At 40.8% G+C, this 21444-nt stretch overlaps 1 protein-coding gene across 14 annotated transcripts in view; it reads right to left on the reverse strand.

The window, feature by feature from the left end:
* KALRN (kalirin RhoGEF kinase) overlaps nt 1–21444 on the reverse strand; it is a 520424-nt gene that overhangs the window by 286703 nt on the left and 212277 nt on the right. For all 14 annotated transcript variants that reach the window (XM_062607041.1, XM_062607047.1, XM_062607043.1 and 11 more), the window contains one exon: nt 492–614. In XM_062607041.1, the coding sequence (XP_062463025.1) occupies nt 492–614 (123 nt within the window). The remainder of the gene's footprint in view (nt 1–491; nt 615–21444) is intronic.

The following is a 21444-nucleotide window of genomic DNA, read 5'->3' on the forward strand; positions in this document are numbered from 1 at the left end:
TTTTTTTTTCTCTTTAAAAAACCCTAAGGTAAATGAGTTGCATTCAAAAAGACTGACCAATTCACTGCTGAAAAAGCCAAAATCCCACTGTGGCCACAACTGACAACTTGAGAACTGTCTCTTTTTCAAGATTTTGAAAAGTACCTTAGCGGGGCGGGGGGGAGAAGCAGGAATTATTAAGGTACCACCTACAGCTCTCATTAATTCCTAGTCAAAGAAATGTCAAAAACTTTTAAAAATACTGTATTTGCTCTCCAAGTGTAAACAAGCTCCACAGGACTGCTCTACTGTTAAGTCAAGGAAATATTCACATAGCAGTGTCTGGGTGAACAGAGCAACACTTTTCCGGAGAGAGGGCTTCTGTTACAGCCCAGCCTGACTCTTCTCACTTCACCTCCCACAGATCCATAGTGATCTCTGAATTGGAGGTGGCCGCATGTGCCAGCCCTTTCCTCACTCATGCGCACAGACCCATTGTGCTTTCAACTCACCATGGAATTCATGGCAAAGTGATTGTGCTGCGTCTGTAGGTCAAGGGCATGTTGGTAGCTCACACCAATCTCCGTGTGACTCTGCAGGAACAATTCTTTGTTGTGGCTGATCCAGTCGAACATCTAGAAGTATTTGTACAGGACAGAGGAAAAAAGTGTTAGGTATGAAAATAAACAAGAGACAGTGCAAAAACTCAAGAGTTTCAAGGCAGATGTATATGCAGCATGAACAAAAAAAAAAAACCCTCCTCTATGTTTCTCATAAAAATAAGATGTTGTTGAGCAAAGGAAGCATTTAAGTTATCACTATATTTCATTATTAACAGAATGATAGGTCAGGAAACATAATTCATAAAGTATGCTCCTCAGGAGGCTGATCCCATAGTCTTTTCCTATAAGTAATGGGAATTTCGTGCATGGAAAGATAGCAGCAAAGGGACTTAAAAATCAAGGGTTGCTTCACTGACTGAAAACCTAGCAGTTCATAACGTGCCCTTTTCCAGAAATGGACCCAAACCTCTGTAAATATTACTGATGCTATTTTCTCGCCCCCCCTTTCTTTTTCATTTATATGTTAAGTTTTCAAAGGTTTCATTCAAGTAGCCAGTTGACTTCCTACACTTATATTTCCTAGATATTTGTAATTCCAAAGCCAGAACCCAGTCTATCTTCCACTTATTTTAGGGATGGAGAAAAAAAATAAAAAAGTATTATTAATATCCATAAAGAGTACACATTACAACTTCTTCCAAGCAAAAGGTGTAGTAGAGTGCTTCAGATACAGAAGGGAATACATTCAATAAAGTTGATGAAACTCATTCTTTATTTTGCAGCACATTAATGTGATATTTCAATCTGCAGCACATTCAGTCATTATAAGCAGTCACAACTCAGTTAGAAGATAGTGTGTTTATGTTTTGGCTTGTTCCATGTTATGTTAGAGACTAAATGCATTCAAAGTGAGAAACTTTCGTTCTTTACTCCTGCCTACGGCTCTGTGGGCATTACGTTCTCCAATTTCTTCTTTTCTACTGACATTTCTGTTACTAAGTCCCTTCCAACCATGTTCCCTCATCTCCATCCCAGCAAGCTGGGTACATTAATAGGGACTCTTTCAGGATAAAAAAATCCAGCCCAACTTAATTCATTATAAGAAAAAAAAAAAAACAACAAAACCAAAACAAACCAAAAAACTAACTCGAGGGGCAGTGGAGGTTAGGTCAGGTCAGCTCCTGGTGTTAGAGAAAGGGTGAAAATGCAGCTTCTAACCAACTACCTTACAGTCAAAGGATCAGTCAAGATCTTTGTTTTAACATTTACATGTTCTCCAGTCAAGAGCTGTTTTGTTGTTTAGCAATGAGTGATAATTTTTGACTTGTGACAGCTTAAGAAACCTCAGAATTCACTGCTCAGGCACTGTATGTTGCTATAGTTTCTCAGGGTCAGCTACTGCTCCTGGTAGAGACAGTACTCTTAGAGTAAAGGCCCTGTGTAGGTCACCTAAGAATCCTTCCATAAACTCAGCATTTCATGCTAAGCACTCAATTCAGCATGGGAATGCACTGCTTTGTGCAGGGGATTTGCAGAAAGAGCACTGAGTATCCCGTTCATTGAGAAGCAAATAAACCCTGCAAGTGCTCCAATGTCACCAGACACACTACACTGACCTAGTCCCCAAAAAATCTGTCACTTACACCTGACTTCTTAATCTTTTGTTTATGAAAATACACGTACAACTACAGAGCCTACAGTAGCTTGTATTTTGTGTTGATGAATAGTCTTAAAGGCCAAATTTGGTTCAAGTTACAAAGGTGCAAGTCCAAAGTAATATCATTGACACAGTTACTTTCTATTTGTACTCATTGAGGTGACCAAGATCAGGCCCATCTCCATTTCTTCCAAAAGTACAAATAAAAAGATTTTACAAGGATAGGAGGTTTCAAATATTACTGACAATTAAGCAGAATGAAACAACATACTATAACCTGAAGAGACACCTAAAGCTTTCTCACTGGATTTCCTTTTCTCACTTTATTAAGATTTAATAAGCAGCATTAGCACAAATTTGCCGCAGTTGTGCGCTTAAAAACCAAAAAAAGCTATAAAGCCAATAAGGAAAGAAAAATTCCATGACAGCAAAGTTCATATCCCAACAACAAGCTTTTACATCTCTGCTGAGAAGGCAACACAGATTTCTTGTAAGCAGATACATGTTGTGAACATTTTTTAATGTTTTAAACAATGTAAAGACATTCAGGGAGAAGAAAACTGGCAGCAATCCACTAAAAATAAACAGTAAATCTAATATTTTATGCTCAGCAAAGCCAAATCAGGATCTTTTTAAGACAAGTAATTTAAGAAGTAATCTATTATTCTGTGGATAGGGAACATTTCCTCCATCTAATCTATACATATACGATTGGATGAGAACCTAGCTTAAGTTAAACCATGCTTCTGTCTTTTAAAATATAATAATAAACTATCAAAGAAAGAAAGAAAAAAGGACTTTTAAAAGATGATTAGCCTTTTTGTCTTCTTTAATAAATTGAAATACACAATAGCAGTTGAAGGAATAACCTTCAAGAATTATGAAGAATACTGAACAGACCTTAATGATGAGATCTGTACCACCTTCCAAAACAATGTTTTTAAAACTTCAGACAATGGCAGATTTTAGAAGAGATTCAATTTCAGTTTAGTCTTTAAATCTCTCTATGATAACTCTTCATTAAAAAAATATGTTGGTTTCAGCTGGCCTATACCTGTAGCAAATTATCATTATGGTCTGAAGTCTCTCCCTGATGCTCTGAAGTCTCACTTGAATGCACAGAGAATCAAGATGTTTGAGTTTCGTGTGGTTTGTAGCAGGGAGAAAATAAAGCAAGATGCCTAGGAATGAGTGCAGTCAAAAGATGCAGATTCACTATGGTCTGAAGTAGGGTTAATGATGCACTTTACTCTATAAAAACTTTCACTGCTCTGATCTTAACGAATAATAAGAAGTATTTATAATCGCGCATTTTACACAGCGACCAGGGCTCGGCAAGACTGCAGACACATCTACTTTATGCAATGCATTACTGTATCTGAGATCACAGAATCATCATAGAGTGATTTCCAAACTGAAAAGGTCCCTAAAGATCACCTAGTTCCAGCAGCCCTGCCACAGGCAGGGACAATTTCAAATAGATGAGGTTGAAATCCAACCTGGTCTTGAACACTGCCAGGGACAGGGCATACTCAAATAACTTCCAGATGAACTGGTACCTCTGCATGGCGCAGTCCAGTGCTGTGTGGAATACTAACTGACCCTCAAAACAGCACAGTACCGCTTGGATTTGTCTACATGGCTCGTTTCCACAGCTGGTTCCTTCAGAAACTGCTTAAGCATTTCTGTTTAATGCTTACTTAACTGTAGACATTTTCCCCACGCACTCAGAAGAGAGTATTGGGTTTTCTCTACTGCACAGATCTGGAATCATGGAAAACCTTGTATTTTCACCCTCCTAATCAAGGATGCACGAAAACAGTATCTCACAGTCCCACAGATCATGAGATTTGCTCAACAGTCATGGGATTTAAATAAATACATTCCAGCAAGTTCTTATTTGCTTTTGAGAGCTAATGGATTGTGTTTTCAAACTTTTTCCTTTGACCACAAAGTCTAAAGTGGACTGACACAATTTTCTCATAATAAGATGACTGGAAGTTGAGGCTCTGAAAATAACAGATGGTGGATGAGGCTGTGAGTCTGCACTGTGTGGCCAGAGGTTTCAATATGAAGGTCTGTGAACATTGTCTGGCCTGACCCATATTACTAGTACTATTTCCTGAAAGCTTTCAAGTTTGTTTTCCACATGAGAAATGCTGATGCTTCCTGTGTTCCTGGAGTGAGTGTGCTGCCCAGTTGGCTTAATTAAAGCACACCATTAAGGATGTGAGCATGGCAATAACCCCAAAACAATTGCTATTTTACTCAATCCTGTGAGGGCCTCCCCAGTTTCAAGGAGCTAAGTTGGGCTCCTGGAAAAAATGCTCAACATCACTGACAGGGAAACTAACTTATCAAAGGGAATGAGTTTTTAATACAGTAAATATCAGACTCTGGAGAATGTGCACTATGAGATCAGCTTAAACCAGATACACAGTGTCTCAGCTGAGATTTTCCGTGTCATTATAACATTGCTATATAGCACTGTATGAATTGATCTCACACCATTCATGAAAAAGACTGCCCTACCAGACCCAGCCTAGTGATTACCATAAAATTAACCGACCTTTAATTGTTCCTTTGACTTATTTCTTTGCTGGAGTCATGCTGACTGCCAGGGAGTTAATTCTCTTAAGTCTGCTAATCATTCCTGCAGCCACGAATTCACACTAAACTGGAGTGCAGAATAACCAAGATTGAATATTACAGTACTTAAAACACATGAACTGACTGTCCTCAGTGTCTCCCAGACTGGCATTTCTCCACATTGCTGTAGACAAACTGGAGACCAATTAAGTAGTTTAACAGTTTTCCAGTGGCTGAGTAGCTGGGGAAAGGGGTCAAACATACTTAAAACAAAAGATAAACTTTTAATGCTATTATCTCTTGTAGTCCCCTTTTCTAAGAAAACATAAAGGACAGTGAATGCATATCCTGAAAAATGTTAAGTACTACATTTAATTATGAAAATTAGTCTCTTATGAAAGAGTTGGAAGAACTGAGAATGATCTAAAGAGTCTCTGCCCAACACTTTGCTAAAGCATCTAACCTAACAACATTAATGGTCATGCATGTGCCAGTAATTATTACACATTGTCTTGAGGCCACTTTACTTGAGAAAGCATCAGATCATATCCCAGATACCAGTTGTGCTGGTAACAATGAGTTCTTAATCTCTTGCATTGCCAGCATAGATGATGAGTTACTAGAAAATCCAGGTTAAGTGTTAGACCATACAGCAGGTCTCAAGCTGGTCATGAGTAAGTCCTAAGGAGGAAGAATGTGAGTCCATACTTTCCCTGGATTTGTAACATCTGGCAGGCTAGTGAGTACAAGGAGAGAACATCTGTTTGACAACAGAGAAGAAACGCACAGATATGGAACAGCATGTATGCAGGCTGTGTGCTGTCTAGCCCCACCTCAGGTAAAACGAGATTTATAACATCATTTCAAATAACCTCTGCTCTCCAGCTTTTATCAGAGCTCACTGAGAGGAGCATTAGCACTGGATTCTGAAACAGTGCTGGAGAGCAGCACAGGATGATGTTTCCATCACACAGCTGGCAGTACACCCTATACCAAGCAATACTGATGAGAAGATTTCAGCCTTTATGGGTTTGGCAGCTAGTGAACTGAATATATTCATTAATGAAATTGTTTATACATGCTAAAAATAATAAAACCCAAATCCAGCTAATACTATATTAGGACTGAAATTAATTATGAACCTGCTTGTAGCAAATCATCTTTTCTGTATGTTCTGAGCCATAAATATCAAACTCATATGGGTAAGGTCAGAATGATAACCATTATAACCACACAATCTTGAAGAACAACATAGAGCACATATCAAGAAAATGGTCCCAAAGGGGCATTCAGGTCAAGTCCAATCACTGCTTTTGGCAGCTAACCACAGTATACAATTTCCTTCAACAAAGGGACGAAGCTCCACCTGAAAACAAGTACCACAACTCAGTTCTTCCTATGAGAAGCAGTTCCAGAAACTTTCTACTCCTGTTAAGGAAAACTTCATATACTCTCTGACCTAAACCAGATTCATAGCCAGTTTATACACATTTGCTTTTAAGTCAACACTGTCCCTTAAGTTGAAAAAGTTTTCCTCCCAGGTATTTAAACCTTTCGACTGTGGTCAGGGAGGGTTTACTGTCTCCCTAAATTAGAGACACATCAATTTGATAGACGGACCACTCGGTGCATAAAGAACTGGCTGGATGGCCGCACGCAAAGAGCTGTGCTTAATGGCTCAGTGTCCACTTGGAGACCAGTAATGAGTGGTGCCTCTCAGGGATTGGTGTTGGGACCAGTCTTGTTCAACATCTCTGTCACTGACATGGACAGTGGGATTGAGTGCGCCCTCAGCAAGTTTGCCGATGACACCAAGCTGTGTGGTTCAGTTGATACCCTGGAGGGAAGGAATGCCATCCAGAGGGACCTTGACATGCTTCTGAGGTGGGCTGATGCCAACCTTATGAGGTTTAACCATGCCAAGTGCAAGGTCCTACACCTGGGTCAGAGCAATCCCAGGCACAGCTACAGGTTGGGCAGAGAAGAGATTCAGAGCAGCCCTGCGGAGAAGGACTTGGGGGTGTTGGTTGATGAGAAACTGAACATGAGCCAGCTTCAGTGTGCACCTGCAGCCCAGAAAGCCAACCGTATCCTGGGCTGCATCAAAAGGAGTGTGACCAGCAGGTCAAAGGAGGTGGTCCTGCCCCTCTGTTCTGCTCTCGTGAGACCTCACCTGGAGTATTGTGTGCAGTTCTGATGTCCTCAACATAAAAAGGACATAGAACTATTGGAACAAGTCCAGAGGAGGCCACGAGGATGATCAGGGGACTGGAGCACCTCCCATATGAGGATAGGCTGAGAAAGTTGGGGCTGTTCAGCCTGGAGAAGAGAAGGCTGCGTGGAGACCTCATAGCAGCCTTCCAGTATCTGAAGGGGGCCTATAGGGATGCTGGGGAGGGACTCTTGATTAGGGACTGTAGTGACAGGACAAGGGGTAACAGGTTCAAGCTTAAACAGCTTTAGATTGGATAGAAGGTGGAAATTCTTTCTTGTTAGGGTGGTGAGGCACTGGAATGGGTTGCCCAGGGAGATTGTGAATGCTCCATCCCTGGCAGTGTTCAAGGCCGGATTGGACAGAACCTTGGGTGACACGGTTTAGTGTGAAGTGTCCCTGTCCGTAGCAGGGGGTTTGGGACCTGATAATCTTAAGGTCCTTTCCAACCCTAACTATTCTATGATTCTACTGTAATACACTCAGTATAGTTCCTGCTAGAGTCCCTCTCTTGAGGTTTACGAAGTTTCCAGCTGCAAGGTCTGTACCTATCTCATTGAGCACAACTATTCAATACAACTCAAAGATAAATTAAGCCATGTTCCTTAAATCTCTTGCAGTTGAACTTACCAGTATTTGAACAAAAAACAACAACAAAAAAACCCAACAACAAAACAAACAAAAAAAAACCAACAAAAAAAGAACACTATGCAACAGACTTGTGGTACATACACAGTATTAACTGATATGCAAGGGCCTGATCCTGGAAAGATTTGCATGTGAGCTACATTTATGAAAGGCAATCAATCAAGAACATCCCCTCATACCTCTAGATGAGAGTCATAACTACAGTTTAGTTGGAACCAGGCATACCTAAGTCACCTGTGCATCTGGAAAAGGCCAACAGAAGAGCAACATCTCCACAAAGCTATACATGAAAAGAGCCAGCAATCTGAAGACTCATTTACCTGGAATACGGAAAAATCCCTCCACTCAAGCTTGTGAGAGGGCTGGAGTTGGCTGTTCAGGCTAGCTGCTCCCTATGGAATAAAGAGCCAGAAACAAAGGCCCAACAAGCAAGACAGGGGCCTCATTAGTCAGAGCCTGTACCACAGCCCCCGAGGTCTGACAGCAAACAGGCTTAATCAAGAGACCATCAGCAAGTTGTAGGTGACAAGACATGTCCAAGATCATGCTATGAAGTCAATCAGCTGGTCAGCATCAGGTCCAGTACACATAACTAGGCTCAGGCATAATCCCATGATCACAGCACAAGTCCAGGGCAGGTCCCAGGTAATGCATGAAAATCAGTCGATGGATCAGTATCCCACTCATCAGAGCCCATAGCCAAGGCAGCACTGTAGCAAGGCTGGAGGCTGACATATATAGCTGAGCTGCAGTGGGGCTCCTGGCCCATGGGCGGAAATGGGGAAGCTGCAGGTGAAGCTGGTCAGGGCCATGAGCACCCATCAGGGCCTGATACTGGGCTAGCTACATGAAGGGTCACTAGGAAAAAGGCTGTTCTTGACAGGAGTATACTGGCCCCAAGATAAATTTTGGACTTAAAGAAAACTTTGATAGCAGATTTAATTTTTGTCATGAATCATAAAATTTGATGAAAACTGCTTCAACAGAAAAAAATCCCAATTGGCTGTAATTCCTATCACCACTCTACACCGCTCTATAAATACAGCCTTAATTAAATCAAAGTACTTGTAGGTTTAAAATAGAACTCAGTGTACATTTAAATGCTTTGCTAAGCCAGAGCCTAAACACGAAGTTGTGTTTGGTTTTGTGTTTGTCTCTTGTTTACAGACAATGACGGACAAGGCGATACTTCTGCCAGATCTTTCCCTTTCACATGTGTTCAGCACGTTCTACAGCCAGGATATACTGGTGTCGTTCCAATGAGGCCAATTTACACCAGCTGAAGGTTCAGACCCACAGCTGTATTTGTGTAACCTCAATGCTGCATGAACACAGATTTTCCATTATAAATATCTGTGTATATGATTCATAGAGTACAGTAAGTTTAAGATACAGTACATTAAATTATTCCAGACAATGGGCCCAACTGTCAACCCACTAGAAAATTAGCTAGATGTGTGATGTGACAAATGGCTTTGTATTAATATCAGAGCACCCTTTCCAACATCCTCACGCTGAATGTTCCTACTAAATGCCAGAGTAAGAGATCTGTGGTTTTCTTCCTGACAGATATCAAGCCACAGCCACGCACAAAGTAAGGCATGTGATTTCTATAATGCTGAACAGAGAAGCAATAATTTTATTGTTGAAAGTGGGAGAAAATTACAGATCCTGAACACATAAATATGACTAATGATACCTGGGCGTATTTTATGCATCTGCATTTTTTGCTTGCTTTTTGAAATATTGTACTTTTCCACCAAATGTAGTGACACCAAACACTCAGGCATTCATGGAAAGGATTTTCTGTTCCTTAAAATGGAAATGGCCTTTCCTGGGCACAGATCATCTACAGAGAACTGCTTGCTGTCCAAGTGCAAATAAATTAATTGGCTGGATAGGGAAGGTAATACTAAAAGAGATAAATAGACAACAGTCTCACAAATAGAAAAAACAGTGTAAATTATGAAAAGATCAGAGTGGGTTCCCAGATGAGGGGTCTTCCTTTCAGTGTGCAGAATCTGAGAGAAATACAACTTCAGTCAGTTGAAAATGCTGTATGAGTTTGGTGATTATTACAGACCCTGGTTCTATTCCTAGCCTAATGTGTGACATTCCTGTGACTCCAAATAGCTGCCATTAAAAACAAAACAGCCAGACAGATGTTTTCTGCTTTGTATCAGAAGCGTGGCGTTTCCCCTACCAAAATCACCCATGTCTGAGGTGCAGAGATACAGCTCTGTTGTAATTACAGCTTTAAACTTCTGATATGTCATCACACTTTGGTGCCCAAGCTGGGATCTCTGCACAGATGCAAAACAGAGGATATCAGCTTTCTGCTGGACTTTGGGGTGTCCAACATGCCATACCCCTGTGTCCTAGTTCTTTACTCATCCCATGAATCAACATGTTCAATGTTTTCCCTTAATGCTGGCAATCTGGGAAGCTAGGAGAGCGGACAGGGTCTCCTGTCTCCACCTGGGGACACACACTCCACAGGTGGCACTGGACCTCACCGTTTTCTTGGCAGCACCCCTGCTTTCCGTGGCACTGCCTTAAGGCCCTCCTCAGTGAACAGGCTTGTTGGTAAAAACCTCAACATCCAACTCACCCCTCACAGGGCCTTCTGGTTCCCCAGGGCTTAAAGGGTTTTAAGAGCTGATTTGGCTGGGTGTAGGGGTGATTGTGCATTCCCCTGTGCAACAGGCACAACTGATGGGTTGTGCAGAAGTGGGGCAGCCATCCCAAGCTGGTCCCAGCCAGTTCCTACCAGCTCAGGCACTGAGGGGGCCCCACACACTACAGCCTGGTCATGGCACCAAATCATCAGTCAGCCAGAGAAGTGCCTGGATACAAGGTGCTGGGGAAAGAATATGGTGCTGCTGAGGGCTGGAGACACTCTGTGGGGCCTTCCATGGCAAAGGGGCAGGGACACCCCCACAAGAGACGAAAAGTGGCTCATGCTGGAACAGCTGGAACAGCAGTAGAGACTCCTTATCCTTGACACCCCCCACTGCCTTTCACCCCACCAGATGAGTTTTGATAGACTGGGTATAAACCATGACAAAAATCAGGGAAACACATTCTGGGAAGAATAGTTGTTTATGGCAATGTGTCCTACTTTTCCCTCTCAACACCCAAATTGAGATCAGAAATTTGTGTTGATTAGCAATAAATTGAGCAAAATTCCTCAGCTTGAGATTGAATTGTTTTTGTGACCCTTTTCAGCTCTGTGTAGGATGTAAGGCATCCAGGATTTCAATGCCAAGTAATATGGAAGGATTTTGCAACACAGGAAGGTTGAGGAAAACGTTTAATTAGTTTATAGAATGTTCATGATATGTAAAAAGAAAAGACAGAATGACCCAGTTTACAATGACACTGATACTCTTGGAAATGATCCACAGACCATGCTCCCTGTTTTACCTCTTAAACCATCACCAGCTCCTGAGGAGGCAACCTCTTAACTGCACACCCACCCTTACGTGTTCCCTATAAATAGATATGAAGGTTAATTTAAGATATACTTTTAAGACCCTAAGACAAGTGTAGGCCATTTAAAGCATTTCAGCCAGGCCAGGAAGACATTCATTTAGAAATAATCACATAGCTACATCTGAAACATGCTGCACAGTAAGTCTGTGAACCTCATGTACAGTTTAATTACTTTATTTCCTGACAGCTAGGCTCTTATCACCTAACCTTCTTGAGGATCAAAGCAATAAATATTTTTTTTAAAAAAAAGCAGCTTTCTTTTCTTTTTCTGTATGTGTGGGCCTCTTTCTTCTCTTTTTCTAGATGTGTGGGTTCTGTTGTCCGTTAGAGCTTTTAGATCTTCTTGTCTTCATTAGTTAAAGCAGAACTCCCCATTTATCATATGCTATATTCATTCTTAAAAATGCGTTTTAAGCCTGTATTCAGATGTCAGAACACCTTCTTTTGCCTTGCTGATCAGGGGAGCATTCTTCTGCCTCTCTGCAGTGCCAAGTTGAAGAAGCTGAAACAACCTCAAAATGCTCCCTATCAAAATTGGCAAGCAAAATGAGGAAATTTGTGCAAATGCAAAAATATTTCATCAGAACATACCGCCTTCAATTATTTTTGGACCCATTCTAATGTTCATGGAGGAAGCAAGAGGAATAGTAACTGCGTATCCAGTGTCGGCGGCAGGAAACTACAAATAGCACAGCACACCATGTTCCAGTTTCAGCAGTAACAGGCTTCAGAGCAGTTTCCTTACAGTCAGGAGTGGACGGACTGTAAGCCAACTGCTGCCAGAGTCTGGAAACATAAAGCAGGAACCACGCCATCACTCACATAACGTTCTGCCCTCTCGCACTGAAAGGTCACAAGCGTGTTGCATGATCCCATGCAAATAGGACAGAAAGTGGCCCCAGACCGCCGTAACTATGCTATAGGGCACACTTAGCACAAAGGAAATGCGCAAGTCTTCCTCATCCCTAGCTGTAGCAGTGGAGTGAGGCATTGTTATTGTTTTTTACATTCCCATCAAACAGATCAGGTTCAATTCCAAGGGCTGTAGAGGCAATATATTTAACTGCCCAAATAAAGAAAAAAAGAAAAGCAGATTGGCATTACAGGGCGGAATGTATGATAAAGAAAGATGGAAACTACTGAGATACCTATTTAACACATCAGATCAGCACTCCCACTGCAGGACAGGCTTCCTGTGTGACAGAAGGCAGAGAAGTTAACCCCTGTGGTTTTTAATTCCCAATTTTTAGCTTTGAACTTTGAATCCGTTGTACTCTTGTTTTACTGCTCCAAAGCAAATCCAGCTCAACAGCAATTACCTTTGGCAGATAAATGTCCTTCCTGAGGGACAGCTGTTCATATCTGAAAAATCAGCACCACAAATGCCTTCGAAAGAGTCTTGTGTTTTGCTTGTGGAGTCTGAACTCCTGTCATAGAAGAGTAACAGGAGGAAGTTTGTACCCTCAGAGCTGTCAAACCAGCAACAGATTCATTACAGTGGAAACAGAAATGTCAATGGTAGGCTTCCAAAGGAGTCCTGCCCCGTCCTCCACAGGGAAAGAAACGATGTTTACATTAAGGTAAGTGACATTCACTGCTAGAGTATCATCCACCAGGGAGAGGATTCTGATATATATTTATCCAGTTCCCTGTACTGCTCTGCTCAGCAGGCAAGGCAATCCCACAGTTCCTCAAACCACATGGCAAAACTGGGTTTGTAGCTGCTTTCAGGTGTAGGGGCTGCATAAAGCAGTTGGTGTGTACTTGTTAATTTGTCCTGTTGTTACTAGATTTGTCCCCAGGCAGAAAAGTGAATGTTCATGAAGCTATTGGTACACAGGGGAAGATTCCCTGTGGCCTTAGGTAAGAAAGTAGCAGGATACGAGCTTGACACTAAAAGCTGCAAGCTCCTTTGGAAAATAATAATCATATTATCAGTAATAATGAAGATATTTTCGATTTTATAATCCAATTAGTAGAAATGAGGTCTGTTTGTGCTTTGAGTTAAAAAACTTTATAATGATCTCCTGGTCTTGCAAAAAATCTGTTCTTTCCTATAGATAACAAGAAGAGGTTCTTACTAAGCGTGACTAGCAGCGGTCAAAGTAATGAACAGTTCTCCCAGAGCACCCCATGATTTCTTCCCTCTCTGACAACTCTTTAGATTGGGGGACAACAAATTGTGGACAGCATTAGCAACTGTCAGAAGCCCACTTCATATTAAACAGAGTGTTATGTCAGATAGCTACATCTTTAATTAAAAGCTATTGCAAAGACTGTGAGTCCCAGTATGCAGCGAGAAATACAGACTAATGCATGATTCACCTTCCTGCTAAAGATGAAGGGTTTTGTACGCCCTTTACCCTTACAGATGCTGAACAGGATTTATCCCACTGTTTACCAAGAATTCTTTTGTGTCCATGACTAGGTGAGGGGGATTGCAGATCTGACTCGGTTTAGCTGCCACTCTCAGAGCCTTCCAAAGTAAAAGGTGCTAATCCCACTCTGAAGTCTCTTTAGCATGACATCTATGCTTACAGCACCACAAGGAACTGTCAACTCACACTGTATGCACAACTACCCTCTGCCCTTGTTCTATCTTTTCTGCTTCTTGGCAAAATTTGCTCTTCTATTTGTTAAAAAAGAGAGAGAGAGAAAGAAAGGAAAAAAAAAAAGAAAAAGGAATTAGTCTGAGATCAGGTAAACCCAGTGGTTTGGAGAACCCATGAGCCTAATCCCTGGTCTGCTACCACCGAGCTTCAGAAAAAAAAATCAGTAAAGATGCATTCAGAGCATCACACTGTTTATTCAGCTGCATTAGAACACCTCACAGTGGTTTATCCATGACAGAGAGCACTATTGTGCTTCAAGACAAAGCAGGAGCTGTACTCAGCATCAAGAGTTCAATTATTTTCTTTTAATGAAAGAAAAAAGAAACATGATAGAGAACACATTTGAATAAACACTGAAAATTAATTGAAAACTACTGTTACAATAGTTATTGCTACATGCTTTCAATTCTCACCTGCTTTATTAGAGCCTCTTTTGTTCTAAGATGTGTCAAGTAATTAAATAAATGTGATTAGAGATTGCACAGGTTCACTGGGGGAAATACACAGATTTTTAAGAAATGGATATAGAGTTTCTCCCTTTGATATGAATTTCCAATGTTGATCCTTTGTCCTTAATTGATGCTATTAGAAAGGTCTTCCACAAAACATCCTAGGCGAAGCAGAATATTCCCAGTACTATACTAAAGCGACCCAAATCCTGTGAGTATACACAGTATGCAGTAGGAATGTTTCCAAAACCTTACATCTCCACGGGGATTTTCAACTGCAAATCTGCATTTCTTTGCTGGAAATAGTCAATACCGAATCCAGATTCAGTACCCTAATGTGCTAGCTGCCATATGAACATGCACTTAACTACTGTTTATCTAAATTTGTAAGATATTTCCTGTCAATTCAACAATTAGGGACCTATTCTCTGTGTTTGGACTGGTATTAGAAATTCTGTGTCAGAGCAAAAACTTCATGTTGAACACAGGGCTTGTTCTCTCTGTTGTTTTAGTTTCAGAGTGGGTAGAAAGGATGGTATAAGGGGATGATCTCCTATTCACATGGCATCTTATCTGGACTGGTAGCTGACTTTCCTTCCCAGCACTGGCTTCCCAAGTCTTATTTTATCAATGGGGAAGAACAGACATCTAGTGAGAATCTCTGTACCAAAGAAGGCACCATATGTTAAGGGTAACTTCAGATGATAAAAGAAAGCATTTTTTTCACTGGCAGTATGAGAGAGTAGACACCAGATATGGAAAAAAGTTTCAGGAGAGAACAGACACTCTTTGCTCTGTGCAAGAGTCTTTATGCATGAGAAAAGACAGAGAAAAATATGCTAAAGCAACTTAAAATACTCTTTCTGCTCTTGAGCAATGTCTATCCCAGATCTATAAATACAGAGATATGTCTATTTCTTCTATAGCTTAAAAATAAGGACCAATTGTGTCAGGAACTTTTTCAAAGCTTGTTTTTCTTATATTAGGACTATTGAAAGCCCTGGCAAATCAGACTGCCCATAATGTTGCAAATGTGTACTGACATAATTGTAATACTGTGGGGAGACACCAGCACAAACAGCTGGAAATAAAGTCCCATTTCTGTAAGTGGGTGGCAAAGTTGCTAACCCTGCCATCAGTAAGGCTGGAGCCAGAGACAGCAGCTAGAGAGGGTAGATGCACAGCTTCTGGATGTAGGGCTCTAACACCTATGGCTCACTGAGTATTTTCAGTGGGAACTCTTACAATGGGCATGAGTCTTCCACTGTTGTGAGTAGAAGCTGAGACCCTCCCTGCTTTACAGGACCAGGCCTCTGTCTTTTTAGTAGAAAATTCAAGGGGACCACAAGCACCAAAATTCCATCAGGTCAGGGGATGCAGCAAAAACTAGCCTGAAATTCAGTTGTTTCACTCAATGAAGACAGAAGTAGTTTTGGGCTGAAATAGGTAGGTACCAAAAGCAAACTGAGCCCTTGTGACCTCTGAGAACTCTTTTTCTAGGACTATGGATAAGGGATTTCATTTGTACTTAGCAGTAAATTCTTGATCACTCTTCTTATAAAGCTCTCTGCAAACGTATGCATGTTCACAAACACAGCCCCCAGTTCAGTGCCTTTCCCAGTCAGTATCTGTACCCCAAGGCATCTGTCCTTTATCTGCACAGACATTTGGAATAGGCTAAGGATGAAAGCAACATGCTTAAATAAGCCTCCCTTAGACACTCAGTCAAATGCCTCTGCAGAAGACACTAAGCTCATTGACTCCTTTTATTGTGGAAGTCTTATGGAGCTTACCTCAGGTCTAACAACACTCCCTACGTTCAAAATCTCCAGGAAAGCTCCTTACTGTGATGCTCACTTACTGTGCTGTTGTGATATCCATAGTGTAAATACTTAGATGGAAAATTCAAGGCATGCTGAGCTCTGTACACCAATGCGGGGTCCATGTAACTTAAATCTAAATCCTATGCAAAAATCCATGTCTAATCCATGCTTATTATGCCTGTATGATTATTACTGTTAACTGTTAAATACCATTCATTCAGTAACAAATCCTTTTGCAGTGGAAGAGCATAGAAGGCATACATATTTCTCATTGGTTCAAAACACTAAGGATGTGCTTTCTTTATTAATCCTGATTCTGGTTCTTTCCCTTCTTAATATGCTTCCTGCCTCCTCCCCAGTTCTAATTATCCACCTCCTCAGAACTCATTTGCTTTGTATTTATTTCACAAGTCCCTCCATCAGCTTCTCAGTATTGTCCTCATTCATTTCCCAGTCTCATTCCCTGGGTCACATCCTCTTTACAGTAATTTCTAAGCCAAAATTAGAAATTACATTTTACACAAAATCTTGGAGGTAATTGTATATATGGCACACAGAACAGATCAAAGAAACTGAGCACTTCCACAAATGAAACAGAAGATGGAAAATGGTCCTTCACAAAGTGTATTTTATCTCAGTCAGTTGTCTGTCCCAGATGCCATGTCTTCTGGCATTACACAAAAACTTAAGGGTTAATGTGACGTGTTTTAAATAGGCAAACTATCACCTGCTTATGTAAAACTTCCAGGGTCTTTTGCCAGTACTAGAAGAAAATGTAGAAGTGATGGGAAACAAAGAAGAAACTGAAGATGTTGCTGATCTTTCTAATCTTTTTTAAGCTGCTTTTCGAGAAAGTCAGCTAAGACCTGTTTCTAAGAAATGCTTCCCCACACAGCATCACTTGACTAAAGAAGCAACTACAATTGCTCTACCTAATGGACCGTAATAAAATAAACTACCTCCTATTAGCACAAGAGGCATATCATCAGATTTGTAATGCATTTTATTACAGAGCATATAACATCAGAATTTTTAAGTGCAGTGCAAGGGGAAGTAAATTTTGAAACCGTTAAAGTGGATATGCATCATACAATCCCAAACACACTGATATTTTCCCCTTTCTTAAACGTCAAGACATCAATGCTTCTTAAAGCCATCTTCCACACACACACACCCACTAAGCCACAGGGTAAATTTCCACATTTTGCATTCTATTATCCCATCAAAGTAATCCTGCATCTTTTTAGACAAAAAATAGCTCGCAGAGCATTCCTTGCATTTGAGGAACATAAACCTTTAGCAGGTACACTCCAGTGATGGCATGAGCATGGTTCAGATACTCAGATTGTGTACTTCTTGGATAATCTTGTCTCCCACTGACTGCTGTGGAGCTAGAGCTTCTCTGTATTTTTCTAGACTAACTCTGTCTGGTGTTAAGGTAGATTCTAAACCAGGAACTCCTAAATTTAATCTGGCACTTCAGAATAAGCACTAATGTATATTGTGCTTCTGCTGAAAATCATTAGGAGTCTTCCCAATACTTACATTAGAAATGGGAATAGGACACTGGAGGCTTATAGGACAGGAGGCTAGTACAGCTGGTGTATCTGTGATTTTCCCTCTTCAGAAGCCTTATCAGTTCCTTTATTTAAGGAGACCAAGAAAGAGGCCTAAAGCAGTGCTGTGTGAGAGAAGGGAGGGATGCAGTGTGTGCTCTTGGTACCACAGTCTCACTGCCCACACTTGCATAGGAAGTGGGATACAGGAGAGCTGCAGCAACTGTTATTCCACCCTATTCCCTCTCAACCATTCTGCTTACTCCCCCCTCTCCAAACTCATCTTCTATAATATGAATTTTGCATTATTATCACATTCTAATCACTCTTGTACTCACTGAAATCCTTCTATCATTCCAGGCTGGTCACATCACCTGAGAAAAAGGAGCAACAGCTGCTGTGTGGTAGGAGCTGCAGCCCCCTGCAGAACAGCACTACCATGGCAGCCTTCATCAGCCAGCACAGCTTCCCATAGCCTGCTCCACAGGGAAAAATCACAGGCAGAGATGTGTTTTTCAAAGGGAAGCTTTTGTATGGATGAAGCAGATGGTTTTGACTGCAAGCCCGCTACTTCACTGGTCCTTAAAGACTAGATGTGGTCTGTGGCTTGCCACTAGACTTTCTACAAAGCTGGACCTATCCAAATAAAATGCTTCTCCCACCACCAGCTTCCAGTGAAATTCACTCATGGCATTTTCTAACTACCATTGCCATCTTTTGGAGTTTGCCTTTGTGTGGTGGACTCCAGAAAAGTCAGGAAGGAAAAGGGGAAGTGAGGACAAAGAGAACATGCAAAGTCTACTTTGCTTCCCATTAGAGGCTGACCCCTATGATATTACAGCAGCCTGCCCTTTTCTTTGCTCTGTTTTTACAAGTTAACAGTTGAGATACTTAGTTCAGTCCAGCTGATGACTACATTGTTTATATACAACATGGACAACACTGATTACATCATGATAGCTGTTTTTCATTCACGCACATGCCAGGGTAGTAAAATTGATATGTAACAAGCCCAAAATGATGGGGAAATTCCTACAAAAGTCAAGTTGGGTGCCAGTTACAAATTATTTCCAGAAGAGCTGGAAAGTGCAGAGTATCAGGATATTTTTTTTGTCTTTTTTGGGATTTATTCAAGTGCAACACATGTGGACTCTTGCCTGAATACTTCTCCCTATCCAGATTTCAACCAACCAATTAACATTTCTCAGATAGCTGTAATATTTGGATCTATGCTGATTGTGGGGGTTTTGTTTTAAACAATATTCAGTTTAGACTAGACTGCATTTTTTTCATGTTACTGATGGCTAAAAATATCTTCCCTGTTACTCAGTAAAAACACAGTGAAACCTCAGTTCTAGTTTCAAAATTATGTATATATATGTACATATATACGTATATATTACTCGGTAAGGAATAAATTTGTTGAACAGTGAGGGTCAGGGCTACACCAGCAGCTGAAATGTGTTATTTATCAGCAGAACATTACAGTCAGCACTGCACAGCATGTGAACTTCCTCACACCACTCTGCCAAAGCTCCCCACATGGCTGACCTGCCTGCTGACTTGAGCTTCAAGGAGCTTCCAGTCTCCATCTGGGGATTCAATCTCACTGCACTGCTTGTGCCCATGTGGTAGCCCAACTTTTCATCTCCCTCGGCTCCGCACAGGAAAATAAAACCCTAAAGGCCTGACTTGGAGACAAAGTTTCTCCACAGACAGCTCTGCTCTCTCCCACTGATTTGAGTGGGAGAAGCCCTCCCCTTCCTTTTATTTTGCCAATAATATGAGTTGCTCAGCAACAACTACAGAGACCTTCTGTAAGTTGTAATACCTGAAATAAGTATAATTCCTGTGTCCAGGTAGTGACTGTAGTTTATAAATGTTCTGATAGAGGGGATCTACAGGAGGGAAAAAAGTAAATTGATTTGCTTTGACCATCTAGGGTATTTTAATACCAAGGATTTAAAAATTAACCTACTTTAAAATACTATGAGGTTTTCCTTCTTGTGTCCCTTTTTTTTATCCCATCTTTAAGAACTTTTCATGCAATAAGGACACGTGAACTTTTTTAAATCAGAGATGTCCAGAAAATCTACGTCCTTGACCATTTTCTCCTTATTAGAACATGTTTCCTAAAATATCACCCAATGAGTATACAGAGATATTTTAAAAGGCCCTAAAACCTTATTTATATTCAGAATTTTATGTTACAGTTTGAGCTTTCACAGGGTATTAGAGTTGACATTTGATTAGCACTAAATGACATATCCAGGTTATATGGAAAGAGTTGTGCCTTTTCCCAAGAGATGAAGACTATTTTGGCTCTGCTACCATAACTAATTGTAGAGGATAGAGTGCAACTGAGCAAATGGAGGTACCAGGAAACTTTAAAATTCAATACACAGACACACTGTGGTGGCTATTTACACAGTGGAGACAGTGTTCCGACTGGATTTAGCTCTGAACGTTTTATGAGACAAGTACTTTCCACTCTGAGTACTGCAGTACTGAAGGAGTCAGACTACTTCAAAGAGATCTGCAAAAGGCAGCTAAGGAGAATAAGAACATCAATCTTTTATATCACTCTACATGTGTGAAAAGTGTAGTAAAAGGGTCTGCAACCTTCCCTGGAAGAATTATAGGGACTCTCAAACTGAAAAGATTAAAACCACTAATTTGAGAGTATAAAACAACCAAATATTTTCTATTCTTTATGAAAATGTAGTAGTCAAGGAAAGGAAAATTTATGTTTGTAAATATTGGTCATCTGAACAATCCTAAAGAAAATGAAGATCCAGAGCAAAGCACTGACTGAAATACAGCCACCGATGGGCAGGACAGCAGTGAGTGACCTCGTTATAGCATGTGACACACAAAGGAAAGGGAGAAGAAGAATAAGAAATTGTAGCATTTTGAAGACACACTCTGCTCTTACGCAATCTAGAGTGATACTGCAGTGACTCTCATTTTAGAGAGACTCATCTGAATTCAAGGTTCTTCCAACAGGAGGCTTGAGTATACAATTTTGAAGCCTTTTTAGTCATTGCATCCCTTAGAGATATTTAGTACATGTATTGAAAACCAATGTCTTGTGTCTTGCTCTGTGCTACTGAGAATTATATTTCTTTCAGTAAAGTGCTTCTCCCTGATGTTTTAATAATAATATTAATATGCAGTAATTAAAAATAATCATCTTCAGTGAGATTCCCCTGCAGATGACACCTGCATTTCTTCTACTGTTCTCCTGGGTCCAGTCAGACACATTAGTGAAACAACTGGATCATACATTAAGCGAAGAAGATTCAGATATTGGTAATTTTGACAGATACACAGACTAGATAAACATGGGTTTGAGAGCTCAATACCTTCCACTGAGAATACCCTACTTCTGTGGCCTAGAATTTAAAATTCGCAGCAACGACTTCTCACAAAACCACGTAACAAGATGTCAAGTACATCTGTGTTAAGGAAGTGAGACTGCCAAGACTCTAGCTCAACACAGTTTTCTAAAATAAATTCACCAAAATCAGTGCCTTCATACACTTCCAGAGGCAAACAGCGGATGAATACTAGAAGTAGTAAAAAGCCTGCTTTATGGTGTATGACTGAAATTTGTAGGTGGTGGTGTGTATGAGACCTGGTTAGGGAACTCGGGTGGGTTTTTAGCCAGTCTTTTCAACAAACAGGACAAACTGCTATGTTTTGCTTGCAGGGGACTTCCCTATCAACATGCTCCGGAATGAGTATCTTCTGAAGAGGGAGGGTATGGCAATGTAACACTTCGATGATACTGCATACCTTTGAAACTGCAGTTTCCTAAAGCTGTTACATACCCCGGCTTCAACCACTGTTAAGTATTTT

Source organism: Pezoporus occidentalis, unplaced genomic scaffold (assembly GCF_034315485.1).
Source record: "Pezoporus occidentalis ecotype Australia unplaced genomic scaffold, CSIRO_AGI_Poc_V1 ctg12, whole genome shotgun sequence".
Classification (NCBI taxonomy): Eukaryota; Metazoa; Chordata; class Aves; order Psittaciformes; family Psittacidae; genus Pezoporus; species Pezoporus occidentalis.